Source organism: Lepisma saccharinum, chromosome 6 (assembly GCF_977018435.1).
Source record: "Lepisma saccharinum chromosome 6, izLepSacc3.1, whole genome shotgun sequence".
Taxonomy (NCBI): domain Eukaryota; kingdom Metazoa; phylum Arthropoda; class Insecta; order Zygentoma; family Lepismatidae; genus Lepisma; species Lepisma saccharinum.
In genome coordinates, this window is record NC_139234.1 from 20,543,004 (window position 1) to 20,563,730 (window position 20,727).

General features: G+C 37.5%; 1 protein-coding gene across 3 annotated transcripts in view; it reads right to left on the reverse strand.

Moving 5' to 3' along the window:
• The window catches only part of LOC145988615 (uncharacterized), a 627,408-nt gene that overhangs the window by 195,307 nt on the left and 411,374 nt on the right, over positions 1-20,727 (reverse strand). For all 3 annotated transcript variants that reach the window (XM_083123628.1, XM_083123627.1, XM_083123630.1), the window contains one exon: positions 9,912-10,074. In XM_083123628.1, coding sequence (XP_082979754.1) covers positions 9,912-10,074 — 163 coding nt within the window. The remainder of the gene's footprint in view (positions 1-9,911; positions 10,075-20,727) is intronic.

The following is a 20,727-nucleotide window of genomic DNA, read 5'->3' on the forward strand; positions in this document are numbered from 1 at the left end:
TTTAAATATTTAAGATAACAGATCCAGTGAGTGCCCTGATTTTTGTACTTACCCAAATTAACAATGCCACACTCTTTGTTGAGTGGTTGTTCTGGCAAAGAATCAGACATGTACACACCTCTAAAATGTTTGATGCCCAGTGGCTTGATTAAAGCTTCAATATCTTGGTTTGTAAGCGGCTCTTGTTTTTTTTAAACTTATTCATGGCTCTCTTAACACCTTTGCCTTGTTTCTCAATGGCCAGGTTATGGCGCCTCTGCTCATCTAATTCTGCCCTATTCTTCTTGGCATCTATTACTGTTTTTGCTATGGCGGCTGATCCCCCGGCCAAGCTCCCCACAGCCCCGAGAGCAGCTAAGATGGCAGGGATGGTAAATATAAATCCCCCCACATGTGATTTTTTTCTTGATTGCTGTAATTTTTTTAATTGGGGGGTACTAAGTAACAATTTCATACCATGTCCCTTTGCAAGACAAGAATCTTTTTTCTTGCGCTGCTTTTTGGTTAAAAGACTGTCAATAGTTTTAAGAGATTTGAGACCTGCATAAGGTATTTGATACATAACACCCTTGGCATTCATTGTAGGTTTATTATATACATATTCACAGCCCCCACCCCAGTTTTTGTTTGGTGCTCATAGCTATGGTAGTTCCCAATGCTGCTATTTTTTCACTCAAAGAAGCATCTTTGCTTACAAATCTACCAAATGCAGCCTCTTCTAATTTCTTGTCTGCAACATGTCTCTTGTCAAGATCAGAATGTGTGTTGTATGCTATGTCATGGTCTCTACAAGCAGCATCTAGGGGATTAACACCAGGATCACCTCTGTTTAATCTATGATCCAATTTTGTGCCTGGACCACAATACTGATAACCTGGAATGTGTAGTTCAAATGGCAGCTTGTTTATAATGTCATTAACAAGGCCCCGACCCTCAGAAATATTCCAAAATTTAGGTGGTAGAGTATTAATAATTTTTATGAGATATCCAATCCCCTTAGTGTCATTCACTATAAAATTAGACAATTTGGTGCTTATCATGTCCATAATTCCAACCTTTTCATTGTAAAAATTGTGGTTCCCAGCATTTTCCTCCCCAGCTATCACCAATAACCTATCTACAAGTTTCCTGACATCATCAACCCACACAAATTCTTTAGGCAGGGTGTTGTATTGTTTGATTCCACTGTCAGTCTTGATCTGTGACCATATGGGCTTGATTAAATTATTGTATTTTGCCCGACTGCTCGACTTGACTCTTTTTTTGTGTGGGATCATTGTTCTGGTATAGAGCATCTGATTTTATTAATATTTCTTTGTAATATTCATAATCTTGATCTGTATAGCTGCCAGGTCTCTTCCTAGTCATCAGTTCCCACAATCCAGGTGTGCCGGGGTACTTAACAAAAGCACCTTTTTCTCCAAGACGAGATTCTGAATATACAATCAGATCATCTCCCATAAATGTTACTCTGAAATTGCCAATTCTATGTATGATGCTACCATCAAGCTCTGTGTCAGCATATAAGCCAAACACCTCATCTTTTTTTGTCTTTAGGTGTGGTTAAATATTTTTGAGCAAGAAGACCCAATTCAATAGGATCCTGAGTAGCTTCAATTCTTCTAGGAGCAATAGGACTAGGTGTATGAATACTGGAAAGTGGGGTGAATGGATAATCTAATATGTTCCTAGCAGCTACAGGTACAAGCTCTGTGATCAAATTTTGATTTTGCTCTGTAACAGTTTTGATATTTTTACCTAATTCACCAATAGCATCAATTATGGGCTGTTCTGTTTGTTTGTGTTTTTCATAAATTCCTCGGTTCTCTGATTTCCATCCCTTAAATCTTTTTACAAGATAATCTCTTAATTTAAGATCATCAATGATTGGCCTTTTCATGGTTATTTATATATGTTTCAATGTCTAGAAAATTGTTAATTTTATTTCTATATTTTCCCGTATTAGGTGTTCTTGTCATATCAATTGTGACAAACCCATAACTGTCCTGGTTCCAGCACCTACTGCAAAACTTGGAAAAATCATTGTAGCTCAAGTCCCCACCTACATATTCATCATGTATGTGTTTGAGGTTGGTATGATCTTGATGAAACACACATATAAAATTGCTGTTGTCTCGGATCAGCTGCTTGGGTATTTTTGAAAAAGTCTGTGCAAGGTAGAAGCAATCAATGTTTTTGTGTCGGCCATGTGTAAAAAATTTCTAACCTTGTTTTGATTATCCAGTATAATGTCATCAAACACAACAACAGAATTATCGAGACATTCATGGAGTGGCTTAACATCTGATTCAAAAGTGGCAATATCCAATCCATCATAAAGCTTCATCAGCTGCTGATATTTTAATTGTTCCAAGCTCTTAGAGAAGATATACAAGTGCCTATTTTTCCAGTCTAACCAGTTGGGTGCCAATAAAAAATTATCAATCATTAGTGTAGTTTTACCACAAGCCGATGGCCCAACAATAAGACATCTAATATTATCAGGCAGCAAGTTGCCATTTCTCTTATTCTGCTGTTCAGGTTCTGGCAGCCTCTTTATAACATCCCAGGTGTTCATATTATTATTTTGTCTGCATCGATTCAGCTGTGTTCTGGGAGTCCTAGCCATTTGACAAGTAACTTGTTGCCTTTTCTGCGGATGATTTTTTCTATGAGATATGTGTCAGGCTGTTTAGTTTTGTTGAGCTCTTCTTCATAGAACCTGCCTTTGAGAATTTCTCCTCGGTGGTCTTTTATTATATATGTGTTAAGGGTCCCAGGTTTAATTTGAACCACTGTAAATAATTCAGTGCTCCAGTTTCTTGTAAAGCCTCTTTTGAATAAATGCTTATATTTGCTAATTCTTACTTGATCACCCACCCTGTATTTGGCCTTTCTTATTGTTGGCCGATATTTAGGATAATATACAGTTCTGATCAATTTTTGCTCATCAGATGAAGTTACTTCAGAGGGTTTCATGTTGATTGTGGAATGGACCGAGTTGTTATATTTATGTAGAAGTTCTGGAAGAATATTAATCCATTTATAATTACCTTGAAGTGTAAATTGTTTATACATAAGATTTTTTAAGGTTCTGTTGAATCTCTCTACAATTGAGGCCTTGAGGTCACTGTAACTCGAGTAATGTTGTATTGCCTGGCTTTTAATAAATTGTTGAAACACTGAATTATAAAATTCTTTGCCATTATCTGTTTGCAAATAGCGCGGTGATCTTCCACTCTGATTGATGATTGTTCTAAAAGCTTCTGTAACACATTTTCCAGTCTTGGATTTGAGTGGCACAGCCCAGGCAAATTTTGAAAATGTGTCTATTACAGTGAGTAGATACTTGTAGCCCTTGTTGATTTTGTCTAAGTTTTTCAGCTGTCCACTTGCCATTTCAATCAAGTCGCTCTGCCATAAATCATCTATGCTTTTTGTGACTACTGGGAGTCTCTTAAAATTATGTCTGGCCTGTCTGTGTAATTCATCAACAATAATTTGTCTAGACATAATATGTAAACAAGAATATTGCAACTATGGGGTGTTCAGCAGCTGATACTGCAGGATTTTCTAAATATAATTTGTCCCCTATTTGTATTTTAAATTCCAGAGAGCCATCATCTTCAACATATGCTGTTTCCAATGTATTGGGATCTGTAAAATCCTCCAATTCTACACTGGTGATTTTCACTTTGTTATCAGCATTTGTTATTGATAAGGTGGGGTAGTGGTGTGCCTGTGGTTGAAGCCAATATTTGATCTTGATAGGTCTCAATGTGCCCCCAACAAAAAATTGGTAATAAAATTGTGCAGGGGACAGCATATATATTTTGCCACCTGGTGTAAATGGAGAATCATATTCTTTGTTGGGGATGCTGTACAATTCAAGAATTACTGTATGTTTAGGATTTTCAATTATGCCTGTTATTTCCTTTTCTGCTGTGAGCAATCTGCTTGTTACAGATTCAAGATGCTCATTGATAGTCCTAACAACATCATCATGGCCTGGCTTGATTTTTATGTCCACAACAAGTTTCTTGTATTGTTGCACAATTTCTTGTAGCTGGGTGGCAAAAACAGATAGAGCATTTGCTTGATTGGATTCCATGGTCCCTAGCTGTTGCTTGATATTAGCTACAATTTGTTGCAAATTTTCAACAACTGCCAATTTTGAATTTTGAGCAGTAAGATCATGGACCTGTCTTCTGATATCCTCAAACAGGGCATGCAATTCATTAATATGTTGATTAGTTGGTAGAGTGGCCACTGTCTGAGTGAGATGTTTGATCTCTGCCTGGATATTCTTGATATCTTCTGATTTCAACATCCTATTCACTGCCCTCTTAATATTTTTAAGTTCCTGTGATGTAGGCAGATTTCATACTGTATTTTGCAAAGATTCAAGTGCCAATTTCACATTGTTTAATTCAGAAGCATCAGCCACATTTTGCATAGCATCTTGGAGCAGGGCTATATCTGCCTGAGAGGGTGTTGATTGTTGTAAAATTTCAAGTTTTGTTTGAATATCATCGATCAAATGATGAAAATGGGATAGCTCAGATTCAGTGTTGAGGTTTTCAAGCTTTGTGATTTGGTGCTGGACACTGACAAGGGTATCTACAATCCCAGGCAATCGGGATTCTAGTACATTTGTCAAATCACTTTGCACTGCTGCTATTGTACCTTCAAGATGGGTTATGGAACTTTGAATTTTTCCAAAATCTTCATATGTTTCAAGTTGCAGCTTAATATTTGCTACACTCCGAGTTATTGCATTCAAAGCATCAGAAGATGGCAAATTGTTCATAAAATTTTCAAGTGTCTCAATTTTTTCTTTAACCTCGGCTATGGCATTGTTCAGAGGATCCAGATTAGGTATTTGGAGTGACTGAATCTGTTCCTTTAGAGTGGAAATCACTAGATCAAAATCTTCTTGTGATTTTATGCTTTTGACAATTGTTTGGAGCTGTGCCTGGACATTATTTATTTGCTCTTCCAATTGTTGTTTCAATTGCTCAGAATTGGTGGCCTGGGTCTTAAATTTGGCTTGAAGAGCTGCTACAGCCTCTTCTAAACTTTGAAAATTATCCAATGTGGCCAAATCAGTATATTTCTGAAGCAACAATTTGAGTTCAGAATCAATTTTAAGAAGAGGGTCCATGCATTGTGATTGTACATTTGTAATTTCTAATTGAAGACTGGCATTGAGTGTAGTTTGTGAAGCTTGTAAATCACTTCTTAATTTCTTGACTCCGACATCAAGCATCAAAATCTCATCACTGTGATCTTCATATCTTGTATGGCCAAATATATCATTAGGCATTTTTGTTTTAGCGGTTATTTATTATTGAATATCTGATTCTTAATTCTATAAAAAAGGGTATAAGCTTGTCATATGATCCCGGGACCTCAATATATAAGCAGTCACCAGCAGAAACAGTATAAACAGTGCCGGAAATCATGTTTGAGTGCTTAATTCTGTAAATATTTCTCCCTACTGAAATTTTAACATCACCCTCAGGAGTTGTAATAAATTGTAATTGCCCACCTACAGGTAATTGGTAATGATTTAAATTATTGTTAAATATGTACAATATTTTGCCTGTTTTATCATCAACATCTGTAAGTATGCTGTTCAGATGAATAATTAACAAGGCACTCAGTTTAGATATTATATCAGAAGAGTATTGTGGTGCCGGCAGATCCATAATAGCTTGTTTTTTAAACCCAAATAAGTTCATAGGCATGTTTATTTATTTCAAATCATGCTCTGTAATTGGGCATTGATCCCCATTTTTCAAATCACAATGACCCCATGGTAGAGTATGTATGCCACATGATAAAATACATCTCTTATCATCATGTGGGTCCAGAGCCACTTTTCTTACAATATTGCTAGTCAATAAGTGATCCACACTCTGAATTCTGGATTCTGATGTTCTGATGGTGCTACATGATTTGAGGCAATTTTTGTAATCCTCAAATTCAAGCTCTTTGTCAACAGTCACTCTGCCAATGCCCTTGGCCTTTTTGGCAACAGCACCACTACATGTCTCAAAACTGTACATCTTGGCCCTTAACCCAGCAAATGCCGCAATAACATCACCAAGTGTCTCATCTTTTAACTTGCCAGGCACCTTTTTGTTGTGAGGTTGAATCTTTGTATGTTAACTGGTATCAAAATATTCAAGCAATGCAGGCTGTGCTATATCTTGATAAACATCTTCTGTTTGAATATCAATAACAAAACTATCCGTGTCCATGTACATCAATTTTACACAATTACCATAAAAAGGTTTCAACACATCATAATAGAGCTTTAACATATGTAATTTGGCCAATTCCAATATCACAGCCCCTACATAAATAGGTTTATCAAACTTAATCTTTGTTTTTTTCATGTTGAAAAGTGCCATATTTTCATCATAAATTCTTCTATAATTGAAATTAGGCTTTGCAACCAATTTTTTGCTCAGGCTGGGGTCAGTAATTATTTTAACATCGGTATGTTTTCTGACATTTTCAATTGTTTTGCCATATACAGAATTGACCATCAATTTAAACAAGGCCTTATCAAATTGGCTCTTTGCAGATGTTCGAAGCTCTGTATTTGTATTAATGTATGGTTTCAACCATCTTGAGTGCCTGAACCTCAAAACTTTGCCAATTTTGGTCACTTGAACACCATGATGCATCAGGAACTGGAGGTTTTTGTAATATATGACATAACCCTGTTTCGGCTCCAGAGTCATCATCAATTTCTTCTGTTTAGAGCCAGGTGAGCACTGAACCTCAGGAATTGGGGGCAGATCAGAAAATTTGTTGTGTAAATCATCAGGAATTGTCAGATCAACCTCTAAGAAGAGGCCATAGTTACTGTCATCAAAATCCTTAAGATCTTCAATATTGAAATCTTCAACCCATTCAAGCCCTGAATATGGCAGTTTATCCATCATAGCGTAACCATAGAGGCTGTTGGCATCTACATACAGTATATAATTTGATGGCAATGCTGGATTATAATCAGGAATATATTTGTTATTAGCTCTGGCATATCTCTGAGAGCATTGCACCATGCCCCCTCTTATACATTGCTCCATAAACAGATACATGTCCTGATCTTGAATCAGTTCCAAATGCATTTTAGTGTTTAAAAACATTGCAGCCCATGCTAGGCCCGGGGCACTGTAAAAATATATTGGATCCAGTTCATAATTTTGCATGGAAGATTTTCTGAATGCCTGCAATATATCAGCTAAGAGGGTCACATCAAGTTTCAAATATGCCATGTGATAATCACCAAATGTCTGGCATTTTAAATTGTTCCACATCAACTGGGCATGGTGATAATCATCATCACTGATTCCAGATCCTCTGATTTTGCTGTAAAACTGTTGTTTTGGTGGCAAAAAACACTCATCAAATTTAGAAAAATCTGTAACATAGTCATATGGATATACACCCTTCCGCCTAATTAATTTCAGGTCCTGATTTGGAAACAAAGCACATGTGATTTTGAATTGATCATCAGATAATTGAGTGGCCAGTGTAGCCAGGCTAGCCGATAAAATTCTGTAATAATCAAGAAATCTTATGTGAATAGGAACACCATTAACTTTAATTATTTTGCTAATAGCAATATATTTCTCATCATTTTCAGCTAAAATATTTAAATTCTGCTTGTCAAACCCCTCATATCTGATCAGATGATGAAAATCATAATTGGATGCTCCATGGCAAAATATAGGGACAAATTTTGGTCTCTGGATCTTAATATTACAGCTATTACACAGGGCCATTTTGAATTTACCATCTGTATGAGAATGGTGTTTCACCTTGATTTTTGTATCTGAAAATTCAGAATCACATACCGGGCATTTTTCTGCATTGTTGAAATCTTCAATCTGTTTCTCTGTTAAAGGCAACATAGGTTTTGATTTTAATAAGACATTAGATGCTATGTCATGGCACTCATTTTCTATTCTATGTGCAAATTTTTTGATGGCATCTGCTCCCATGTATGAATATTCTTTACTAACAACACCATTCTGTACAATCACATAATAAAAGCTGGAAGGTTCATGTAGCTGGTATGGTGTAATTGAAGATTCTTCAGGATCTGGATTGCAGAATGCAAGAGGTTTGAGATTTGATTCAAAATCACAGACTATATATGCTGGGTGTTCCAACAAGGCTTCAAAATTTTTGGATTTTGCATTTTCACTTGGCATTGGCATCACCATATGAACAGGTTTATAGTTGCCACAGTATTTCAGATGCTCAATTAACTTATTTTTTGCAATTTCTGCATTCTCTTCACAAACACCATTCACCATTTTTCTACCATCAAATGCACTTAAACATCTTCTGCACAACTTGAATATTGTATTGGATTTGTCTAGTTGTGTTCTCACTAAAGCTTCAAGATTATGTATCAGAGTGTAATGATATGTGCCATCCCCTTCAATTAAGAGCAAATCAATCGGAACAGCAGAATCATCATCAAATATACTGATTCTGAGAGGTTCTATCAAGCAATTGCCACGGCCAGTGGAACAAATAAAAACATTAATAGATAATTGTTTGCTATTAATATCCCTGGCCTTTTTTTCAAATTTATCAATATTCTGAACAGACATTGGATATTCTAAACCCTCCATTGCTTCATTAAAAATATGTTCATGTTGTTTGTAATAATTTATTCTCTGAGGATTCCTTGAAACTGGAAACAAAGCAGCTAAAATACACCACAAAAAGCATTTCTGGTCGGTATTTTCAATATTAACCACGGCTCTTTTGATTTTAATATTGGCCGGTAATGGCAGATATGTAGATCCTTGTAATGGGCTGAATTCAGAAATATTAACATATAACTTGTGTGGAGAACCGCATAGGCTCCATCCAGACTCTTTTGCTGCAAATTCAGAGTGTTTAATATTCAATTGATCTATCAAACTGCTTATTATTTTGTCTGAATTTGTATTTGAATATACCGATACAGTTTCTGTTATGTGGTGGGCTGTGTAAATTTTGTGCCATTTGGCTTCTTATATTGTGTAAACAATTTGAGAGACAGCTTATAAGAGCCATTTTGTGCATTTAGAATTGCCTCCACATCAGGATTTATAGTGTTCAAAAAATTCTTAATACCACATCTTGGCTCTGATACAAACCGATAATCTCTTAATTGGCCATTAAAACTGCTATGGATAGGTGGTGCATAGCGTGGCTGTTTTGCAGGTCCAGCATTAACAGGTACTTCATGCTTCCTTTTCAGACCAGATGTAGATGGTTGTGAGGGCAATGTTGATGACTGTGCAGAGCAAGTATTTTTATGTGTATATGTGAAGTATTGCATGTTATATTTTCTATGGCATTTAGGGCATATTTTTGTGGGAGTTCTGCATTTGTCTGGATTACAAATCTTTTGGTGCTTAGCCCAATTGGGGCTAGATATATTCTTATTGCATTGATTACAATATTTTTGACTTGGCATTTTTGTTGTTGTTTATTATATACAATTTCTTGGGATTCAAATCAAAATTCTATGCTTAATAATAAATATCAGTTGGGTTCAGCAGTGTGATTTGTGTGTGTATATATGTGTGTGGCAAAGGCAAAGCATTAGTGAAAACAGATTTGGGAGTAATGTACCGTAATGCGTTACTTGGCAAAAGGTGTCGCTGGCTGTTTAGATGATGACGCACCTGGATGTATATAATTTACTGTTCTCTAAAGTTGGTGATACTTCTTGAACTTTGTGTTAATTATTATCTCCGTATAAATGTAGCTGCGACTGTTTACATGATATGAATACTTTTAAACAATAACCTCAGACTTATGTAATCTGTTTTGTAACAGCATACGCATAAGTAATCAACTGATAAACATAATTGCAGTGTACTTACCCTCACGGGAAGTAGCATGAGTTGTTGAATTGAAAGTGAAGACGAGCTCTGTGCCGCCATCTCCATGTCAACGCTGGAACGATTCGAGCGCTGCTCCGCAGTGAACACGCTATCGTGCGATACGCTGAGACCAGAGTTGCATGGGATAGGACCATTACCACTCCTGAAAAAATAATAAGATAGAAGTGTTTAATATTCTTCACTAGCAGCATAAAAAAACATTAAAAAATTTAAAATATGATGATGGAATAAATATTTCTATGAAAATGTATGTCAAGGTAAATAGAACGGCGAATTTCAACCCAGCTTCCATAATTGTTATGATTTTGCATGTTATGAAAGGGCTGACCATTGATTCGTTAACAAAGTAAATTCCAATAACTGCTATCAAAAGGAATAATTACAAATGTTCTGGTGATTCAATGTATGTACTAGATTTTTATTGTCAAACTCACATCGCTAACTTAAATAACAATTCAAGAAAGTTGAATTGAAAATTGAAAGTCTTCCAATTTCTTTTAGGAACTTGCCAAATACTCTCTCTTTCTTTCATTCTTCATGTGTCCTACTTCCATTCATTGTCTATCTTCCCTCTTTATCCACATGTCTTTCTTTCCGTGTGTTTCCTTATCTCTCTATTTCTCGCTCCCTATTTTCTACCTCATTTATCAATTTCCCTCTCATTCTCTCACTCTCGCCCTCTCTATCCTCACAATTTGCCTACATCTCTCTTACATTACATCCTCTGCTCCAGGGAGGTGCAGTCTGGCGTTCGGAAAAGTTCGGAACCATTCGTGAACCTCCATGGATGACGTCAGCCACGGGACATCTCAAAGACGAGCACCAGCACCAGCAACGGCATAGGAATTCATATATACTTCTTCCGTGTTTTTGGAAATAAATTTGTCTTAAAAATCGAATGAATGTTCTAGCGTGTGTGTGTGTAAGTAAATGTATATGTTTAGAGCAGACTATATCTAGTAAACTGTGTCGCCGAAGGTTAACTATCAATATAATTAACATGTAATGAAAAGCGGGAAAGCCGGCTTGGGGGTGGAGCAGAGGTCTATTCAGAATTTTCTCTTTTAGGGGTGTAAGTTCGTGTTTATGGGGGTGAAAAGGTATACTTAGAGCCAAAATAACCACAAAGTTGTCCTTTTTTAAAAACTGTGTGGAGTGTTAGGGTGAAGTTGGTGAAAAAATCACTGGGGCCGAGACATTATAACATCAAAATACCAAAATGTAAATACAAATGAGAGAAAATATACTACCATGCACAAGTTAAATTTAATTGATAAATGTGACTTACCATGTCCAGGAAAGAAGCATTAACAAAACGCCAGGAAATACACAAAAAGCACACACACTGCACTGCGCACATGTAGCAAACACAAATAATCCAAACACTATTGTTATTTCACTTCACACTCTGTTCACGCTTCATTTGAGAGTCTGGCTTTTTATATCCCGTGAAGCGTCAACACACACAAAATATTGAGTACATGTTTCTCATTTGTTCTCAAAGTCAAATATACATTAATGTAAATTAGATCACAAGTTTCCGCTCCAAAGTCAGTCATGCCTGACTACAGGTTGGCATTAATTAGATAACAACCATTTTTTACCTTTCTTGAGCAGACTTCGATTGTGTTTAATTTTCGAATTTAAATGCCTGATACGAATGTATGTCCGAGTTTTGACAAATAAATCTATAATTTCCTTCTTTATCATTGCAAACCTGAAAAGTAATAATTTCCTCATTGTTTTCATTACTCCACATTCCCTGCTTAAATCACCGGGAGGATTGTATAAACAAAATGTATTTTCCATTTCTTCAATGATTTGGAAAAATTCTTCAGTAGGTTTATACAGTCCACCACGCGACACTATGTCAACCCATTTTTCCTCTTTTTGACGAACGGGAGGAAGACTATCCGTACGAGAACCCAAATCTTTAAATGCCGACACTTTTGCGCAATGAAACCTGCGATATAATATAAACCTTCCTTGGAACAGTCGTGGGCTTCGTTGTCACTGCACTCTGTTGGAAACTGGAGTTCACTGCCATCGGTGTTATCCTTCGTCTTTGATTCGCCTTCCTCTTTGTCAAGTAAAAGGTCAGACACCATCGTACTAAAAACACTATTGTATGTCCTACTGTGTAATTCATCATTCTCGCACTGATCCCTGGTTGGCATTTTTAGGGGAAGTTGTTCTATATTCACTCCTAAGTCGGTTTTTAAATTCTGTAGGGAGAGGGTGATCATAGAAACCTCCCATGCCACGAAGACGCGAGAAAAGATTTTCAATTACATCCTGATTCAACCTTGCAGTCAGTAAAAAATTCATATTGTGTTTCTGTTTCATATCCTGATAGAGCCCAAATAATGCGTTGATAGATTGTATCATTCCTTGCTGAAAAGGCAACAATCTTCCATGTCCTTTCACGCGAACACTTTCGATGACCTGCTTCATTTCATTTAATACCTTGGTTTGATGTCCAAGATGCACCCCAAAAGCACTTTTTAATTTCACATCAAAATTCTCTTTAACATACGAATTCATTATGTCAAACCAGTTGTTTATTAATGCAAAAAATTCTGCACTTTCAACTTCATTTGGGAATAAATAACATATAGCACTGCTTGTCCTTCTAGAAAATAACTGAGCGGCATAGAATACTCTTTGTCTCTCGCGACCTGATACGCAAATGTGTGCATCCGTTATCGATAAAGGCAAATGAAGTTCACTTTCATTTTTATCTAACACTGACTGTATGATTTTTTTTGTTACGACATTCTGCGATGGCAAGACTAAACCTTTATCAATAAAATGGTTTCTTAGCAATTTAAGCATGTGTGGAGTATCTGCAAATACCCAAATGTTCCGTCCCTTATCATTCGGATTCACAAAAGAAGGATGACTCGAAGCGACACCTAATTCTCGCCAAACCCTTATATTTCCACCTCCCAAGTCGGAAACACACGCAACAACTTCATAGCCCGCACTTTGCACTGCTGATATTACTAAATATAAGATCTCCTTAGTCATTTGTGTGTCGAAGTTGTAGTATACAGTTTGTTTCCATGGGGCGTACAATCCGCGAACCAGAATGACCTGTAAAAAAAAAAATACTTTCTAAAATCTTGTCAATATCCGAGCAATAATTACGGTATTAATACTTGATAATAATCTCATTATGAACTACTAATAAATTTAGTACTTCATCCTGATAACACAGTCTATCGAGATGTGTCTTTCCAAATTTTAATATGTATTTTTCATTCTTAATTATGCTATGTAACACTATTTTAAGGACTTGAAAGTAGTTTACTTCTATTAGAAAAACTTCAGTCAAAAAATTAACGCTGAGTTTTGGTGAACACACCCTAGCAATTTTATTCATATTTTACCTTATATCTTTTCACATTTCCAACACAGTAAGAATACATACGCGCGCACACGCTAATGCAAGATAGAAAAAGATGAAGGTTGCAGAGGAAAAACTCCGCAGTCAATGATGAATGATTTGGATTGATTTGGTGTTTTAAGTCCACTTTATGCACAGTAAGTAGTGTTGCCCACGGGACGAGACGGGATAGGCTTTTAAAAATTCGAGACGAGACGAGATTGATCATGTGTTCCAAGACAAACTAATATTTTCGAGACGAGACAGCATTTCACAGCATTTCCACGAGACGAGACAGGCCAAAGTCTCGTCTCGTGGGCAACACTAACAGTAAGGCTAATCGGGACTGGACCTACAGTTTAAAGTGGGATCTAACCATTATGTGCCTCCACCGGGAATCAAACCAGGGACACCTTGATTGAAAAGTGACGACGCCAAAACTGCGCCATCGGAAAGGCTCTCAATGATGAATGAATGAAAATGATTACTTGCTCATTCGTTATGCTAGAATTGGACATCTGTTACGTTCTAACATTATATAAATAACTTGTTAATTCTACTAGCAAGTAAAGTAATAAATTATTTACCTGTGCATTCTTGAACGGTCCCATGACAGTGTCACTCTCAGCATCATACGCAACTTTGGAGTATATATTCATTTCGTCGAAGCATAATACGCAGCACTTTTGGTGTGGTTGAAGTGATTCGCCATAACTCTTCATAACATCAATAACACTTTTCAGAAGGCCTGGTCTACACTTGAAACTTTTTGTCCAGTGACGCAAAGTGGAAATGCTTGGAAGAGGGATTTTCATGTTTTTCCTCATGTAGGTGTAAGCTTTTCTTGATACATGCCTAAGTGCTAATGCACTTACAATATCAGTTCTCGACCACAGTTTCGGCGGTCTGCTTTTGTGGCTAAGAAGACATTCGATTTGGTTGGAGGAAAATACTGGTTGAAGAATTTCCCTTACTTTCTTAGACACGTTGAAAGCAGATTGCTTTGATTTGTGAAGTTTTACTAACTGTTGCCTCAAACTTTTATTGCTAATTTGTAAATTCTTCACTTTATGTAATAAACGATTGCATTGTTTCTTTACTTTGTTTACTTTTTTAGCACTTTCATCCTGTAGTGACTGCAGTTTCTTTATTTGTTCTTCAGCACATTTTAATTTCTTTGTCAGCGTTTCCAACTCACTATCTTGTTGCAGATTGGATATATTTCCAGTACTCAAAGTCTCTGAATTATGTGCCATGCAAATTCTTTTGCGAGGAGACAACTCTTCAAGTTTTTCCACTGTTCGCTTTCTAATCTGACGTTTATTGGCACGTCCACTTCGATCAATTATGTCATTTGGCTGTTGCACACTACTACAATTCACCACACAACCAGGCAAATTTAAACTTGGTACAGCGTTTTTATTAAGTTGCGGTCTACAGGCAATGCTCAGCAGTTCTGCTTTTAAGTTCCGTTCGTAATCAGCAGCCAGAAAATGCGATGAGCACACTGTCGCTGTTTTGGTGTTAACAGGATCTAACCTCTTACACTTTGAAACCCATATCTTGCACGTAATCGGATCCTTTGGGAACGAAAAGTAGCTTACACCAACAGTATTTCTTGCGTTGTTCGGGCACAAAGCAACAGCACAATTGCGCGGCATCTTCCTTAAATGTTATTGTTGTTGCAAAAAAAAAAAAAAAAAAAATCTCCACTATCACACAAGCTACAGAAAAAGGAAAAACAAGGCACTTTCACACTCTCTCGCACAAATGCAGATCCTATAACAAGCGGAAAGGTCAGTGACAGAGTCCCCCCTGTCCCGTGAGTGACGTCAGGGTTGGGACCGCCCACGACCCTCTTTTTTCAGCTTCGGGAGGGAAGACTGCGCTACTTTCTCAACTATATATATACTTACTTTGCTCTGCTCTACATTTCTCACTCACTCTCGAATACTATCATTCTCTACTCATCTCCCTCCCTCCTATTATCTCTTATTCTCTACTCATCTCGCTCCCTCCTTCTATCTTTTATTTTCTACTCAACTCCCTCCTTTCTACTATCCTTTATTCTCTACTCATCTCCCTCCTACTATCTCTCATTCACTAATCATCTCCCTTCTGTTACCTCTCATTCACTACTCATCTCCCTCCTGTTATCTCGCAGTCTCGACTCTTCTCCCTCCTGTAATTTCTAAGTCTCAACTCATCTCCTTCCTGTAATCTCTCAGTCTCGACTCATCTCCCTCCTGTAATCTCTCAGTCTCGACTCATATCCCTCCTGTAATCTCTCAGTCTCGACTCATCTCCCTCCTGTAATCTCTCAGTCTCGACTCATCTCCCTCCTGTAATCTCTCAGTCTCGACTCATTTCTCTCTCTCCTGTTATCTCTCGTTCTCCACTCATGTCCCTCGTTTTATCTCTCATTCTCCACTCATGTCCCTACTGTTATCTCTCATTCTCCACTCATGTCCCTCCTGTTATCTCTCATTCTCCACTCATGTCCCTCCTGTTATCTCTCATTATCTACTCATCTCTCTTATCTCTCATTCTCTACTCATCTCCCTCCCTCTGAGATATCTTCCTCCTTCTGAAACTCATATTCTCTTCTAATTTCTACTTCTGTCCCCTATTCTCTTATCTCCCTATTGTTGTCTACTCGTCTCCCTTCTATTCTCTTGCTCTACTTATCTCCCTCCTATTCTCTCATCTCTACTTATCCCTCATTGTGTTCTTTCTATCTCGTTTCTCTCTCGTATTCTCTAATTCTGCCTATGTGTGCGCAACTACGTATCTCCTACAATTTTCTACTTCAATCCGTCATTCAATATTGTTCACTTCACCTCTCCCTCTTTCCTGTCTCTCTCCCCAATTCTCTATTTCTCTCTCTCTCTCTTTCTCATTCTTCTATTTCTCTCATACTCTGATTCTCTCTCACCCCTAGATTTCTCCCCCCAAATTCTCTATGTCTTTATCTGTCTCCTTTTCCTCTTTCTGCCGCTCCCCTAATCCATTACTTCTCTTCTTTAACCCCTCATCCAGAAATCGAACCCAGGATCCGCTCCGCAACAGAAGCCGTCCAATTCAGACTGACAGGCGCCTCATCTCCTTTGCACATTCTGTGACAATTCCTTCGGGCGAACGAATTACAACAATAACAACACAACAACCACGTTCAGCAGCCACCGTGACAATGAATAATGGATTTTAAGTAGCGTGCCTACAGCCAGGCAGCATGAATGAATACAAGCAAGGTCCTGCACACTCATTGTAGCAGTCATTTGGAAGGCCACAGGCTCCTCTTTCTCTTTCATTACAATGGGTAAATAGCAATCAACTCAAATGTCAACATCGTTCAAGTGGTGAGGCAGTCGTGATTTGAGGAGACTTCTGGAAAGACACGAAGACTGCAGACTCACTCTGAAGCTTATGGTTAGCAAAACGCAAAAAAAATGTTTTCCACTTGGTGCAAAGATAACAAAAATAGCCTAGATACGGAGACTGTAGTGTTAAAATAGGGACGAGAAGAAGACCAGATTGTTTGAGACTTGTCGAGGCGAAATCGTCAGTTGATAGTAGAATTCCGTTTTGTTTGAGTTTGTCTGAAGTTTACGTACAGAAAGGTTAATCGGGATTGAACCTACTGTTCAAAGTGGAATCCGAACCACTACGAGCCTCCACCGCCCATCGAACCTGGGACCCCTTGATCACGATGTTACCACTGCATCCTTTGCTTGCAATTGGTCACTAATCGCCTCACCAAAAAAGCTGGGTGTTTTTATTTGTTGTATTTTAGAAATATCCATTCACTTGAAATGTCCGAAATGTTTCGGGACGCAAGTAATCGAGCTAATTGCTTAGTTAAAAGTAAATACTGTTATTAGCAAATAACCATGCAACAGCAATTGCACTGGATTGTTCGCCGGCTTGGTCACCCAGCATGTTGCGAGTTCGACCTCATAATGTCGCCACCGAAATTTTCGTGTTCATCTAATTGCCGCGATTATTCAAAAACAGAAGAAAGGCGACGTAAAATAAGGGCATTTACACATCCAAATGTATTTAGCCTTTACTGAAAAGGAGGACGTACCTTGAAGATTTAACCGCCAAAACTGGCGACTACATTTCGAGTAAATTGCGACTTGCAAACATTAATTTCGAATGCTGATATGTGTCTTCTCTATAACAGGGAACAGTCAATCAAAGAGTACGTACAATTTATTTTAAAATAACAAGACAAGCATAAGCTGGGAAAACCCACGACCCTCTTCTACCAAAACGAAATTCTAAATAAGGCAGTGACAACGGGATGCGAAATTATTCAATAGTGCATTTCCAACAGTCACATCTCCAGTTATCCAAGGTCTATTTTGAGAGAACGTGCAATTCAACAACACTAATGGAGTCTTAAGAAAAGTGGTAAGGCATGCGAGTTAATAATTTATATTGACTCCTGGTTGCCAGGTGTATCTGAAGGAAAATGCAACGAAAAAACACCGAAACAGATTTCTCCATACATGGAGAAGGCACAAGAGCACATTCGCGCCAGGAACATTAATCAAAATGCTAGTCCCCTCACAAGATTCACTATCATCTGATTATGCTAAATTTCTGTGCACATCTTGTCCTCTTTTTTTGCTTCCTCTGTTCGGTGGGCCACTGTTTCAGACGTCACGTATATCGCTCTCAGCAAAACATGTTTCGCCAGAGTTACGAGTGGATGGATACATTCACTCCATGTGCGAACAGGCTTCTCTGGAATTCCAGACGAATTCTTGAGCAGGTCGCAAATTATACGGACAATAGCCTAACCTTGATGTACATTTAATGACTGCCAAGGTCGTGCAAGTGAACTTCTGCAAGCAGTGTCAACAATCTTGAGGCTTCTTTCATTAGGATCTCTTCTCACGTGCAAACGAACCACTTGCTGAAATCACCTGCAGAGAAACTCGGATATGGCCAATACAGACACTCGAAGTTGAGGCGAAGTACACATCGAACGGTAGGTTCACTCCGTCCACCAAAGGTGAGTGGCGCCACTAGTTTCACATTAAATAATTTGGACCGCATAGCGGTTGGTGCTACTGGATGGCCCCGTAGGAAGATTGATCTTTTCGAATCGTTGTGCGAATATAGAAATTGTCTTTCTATTGGTGCTTATATATTTTACCATTGCTTCCGACAATTGAGTTGAATACAGCAGATTTTATAACAGAAATTGAGAGATATCCTAGGACAGGGAACAGTAAAAGTAAATATTACAGCAAAAATATCTAAAATACATAAGAAGCAGCAATAACAAAAAAATTACATCTGATTCCCTCCTTTTGTACTTTTTCATCAGTAGAAATAAAAAGCACCATATTTGAGCAAATATGCTCAAATTTGCAACTGAATGAATCCAAGGATGTACAGTATGTAACATTGTTATTCGTACACATAGAATTTCCGAGGGAAAAATGTCATATCTACTAGTAAATATAATCATTTTCATATGTACCTGGAAATTAATGTTAATGAAGGTTTCACCAACAAATGTCAATAAAAATGTATGTTCAAAGTGTATAAACAGTATAATTTGTGTGAAAAGATAAAAACACGCTGTTTCATGCAACATTGCTATTCGTACAGGCAAGAGTTTCAATCTTCCTCGCATACAGCGCCACCGCTATTCGGACGATTTCGTGCAGTTTGCAACTTCGTAACAAGTTTGAACATGCAAGCGTGCTCCCCGTCAAGCGGAATGCTGGCGTAGGTATTGTTGTAAGCCTATCGTCTATCTATCGGCGTGTTCGAAATGGGCAAGGTGAAGGAACTTAGTTCCTATCTGAAGGATGTTATTATAAATTTGGCCCTTACAGGTTATTCGTTAAGAAAAATTGGACACACAGTCAATAAATCACACTCCACAGTTCAATACATAGTAAACAAATTTTGAGAGGAAGGTTCAACACAGAATGTGCCGAGAAAACCAAAAGAGAGACGGTTGAATAAACGTGATGAACGTTTTATTTTAAAAAGAGTGCGAGAAAACCCCAGACTAAGTATCCCTCAGTTATGACCGTTAGTAGAAAATGTTGCTGGCAAGATGATGTCCGATCAAACTGTCCGATGTGCCTTGTGGAAGCATGGATATCATGGTAGAATACCACGAAAGAGGCCGTATATAAATAAGGTGAATCGCAGGAATGGACTTTCATTCGCGAAAGAGCACATCCACAAGGACCAGGAATTTTGGAATAGTGTCATATGGTCAGACGAGTCCAAGATGGGTCAGAAGGGATAAATAGGGTCTGGAAAAAATCAAAGACAATGATCACATTAACACAGTTCCAACAGTGAAACGCGGTGGTGGGTCATTAATGATTTGGGGCTGTATGTCGTCCAAAGATGTTGGTACCATCCAGTTTATTGATGACATCATGGATGCGTATGTCTATTTGGACATATTGAAGATCAATGTAAAGCAGAGTGCCCAAAAAATGGACATGCCGCCTATCTACAGATTCCAACAACACAATGACAGTAAGCATAAGTTAACATGAATTAGCTAATATGGAATGTGCCCAACCTACTACAAACACCAGCTCAAAGTCTAGGTTTAATCCCATTGAGCATTTATGGGCAATTTTGAAGAGGCGAGTCCATAAAGCTAGCGTCAAGACCAAACAAGAGTTGAGAACTGTTGTGCAAGCCGAGTGGAATAGAATAAGCTCTGAACCATGTCTGAAACTGGTTAATTCTATGAAGAACAGGTGTCAAGCAGTAATTAAAGCCAAAGGATACGCATCAAAGTATTAGAACTGTCAGTCAATTTGCTCTGAATATACTTTTTTCTTTTATATTATTAAGTGTACGAATAGAAAAGTTGTACAAAAAATGGCATGTTTCTCTTTCAGTTTCATTTAATTTATTATTGTCATTGGTTAAACAGAATTTGGGTAAGATTTTATGTTCCTAATGATATTAGTTATTGAATTGTAAAGAAACAATTTCAAAAGAGTGTATTTCCTTTCAGATATTAAAGCATTTTCTTTGAAAATCCGTATGTACGAATAAGAATGTTGCATACTGTATTTAGAAGACGTCCGGTTCTCCCCCCACCCTCTTCCCTCGAAGAACTAAAATTAAATAGGTTTTTAGCTTAATAGACTTAAATGGTGTATCACCAGTAAAATTTAATGATAAAAATACTTATGTGCAGTTCATTATATAATATGAAGTTTGTTTATTTTTCGTCGTATCTGCCTGCATAAAGATAGGATTCGATTCTTATGAACTTTTTGTACTTAGAGTGTGAACGAAAATTATTGCATAATAATATCCATCAGCTCGAAGTTTATTTATTATGTTATCGTTAAGGTTGAAATATTACGAATAATAATAATAATATGCTGCATTATTATTATT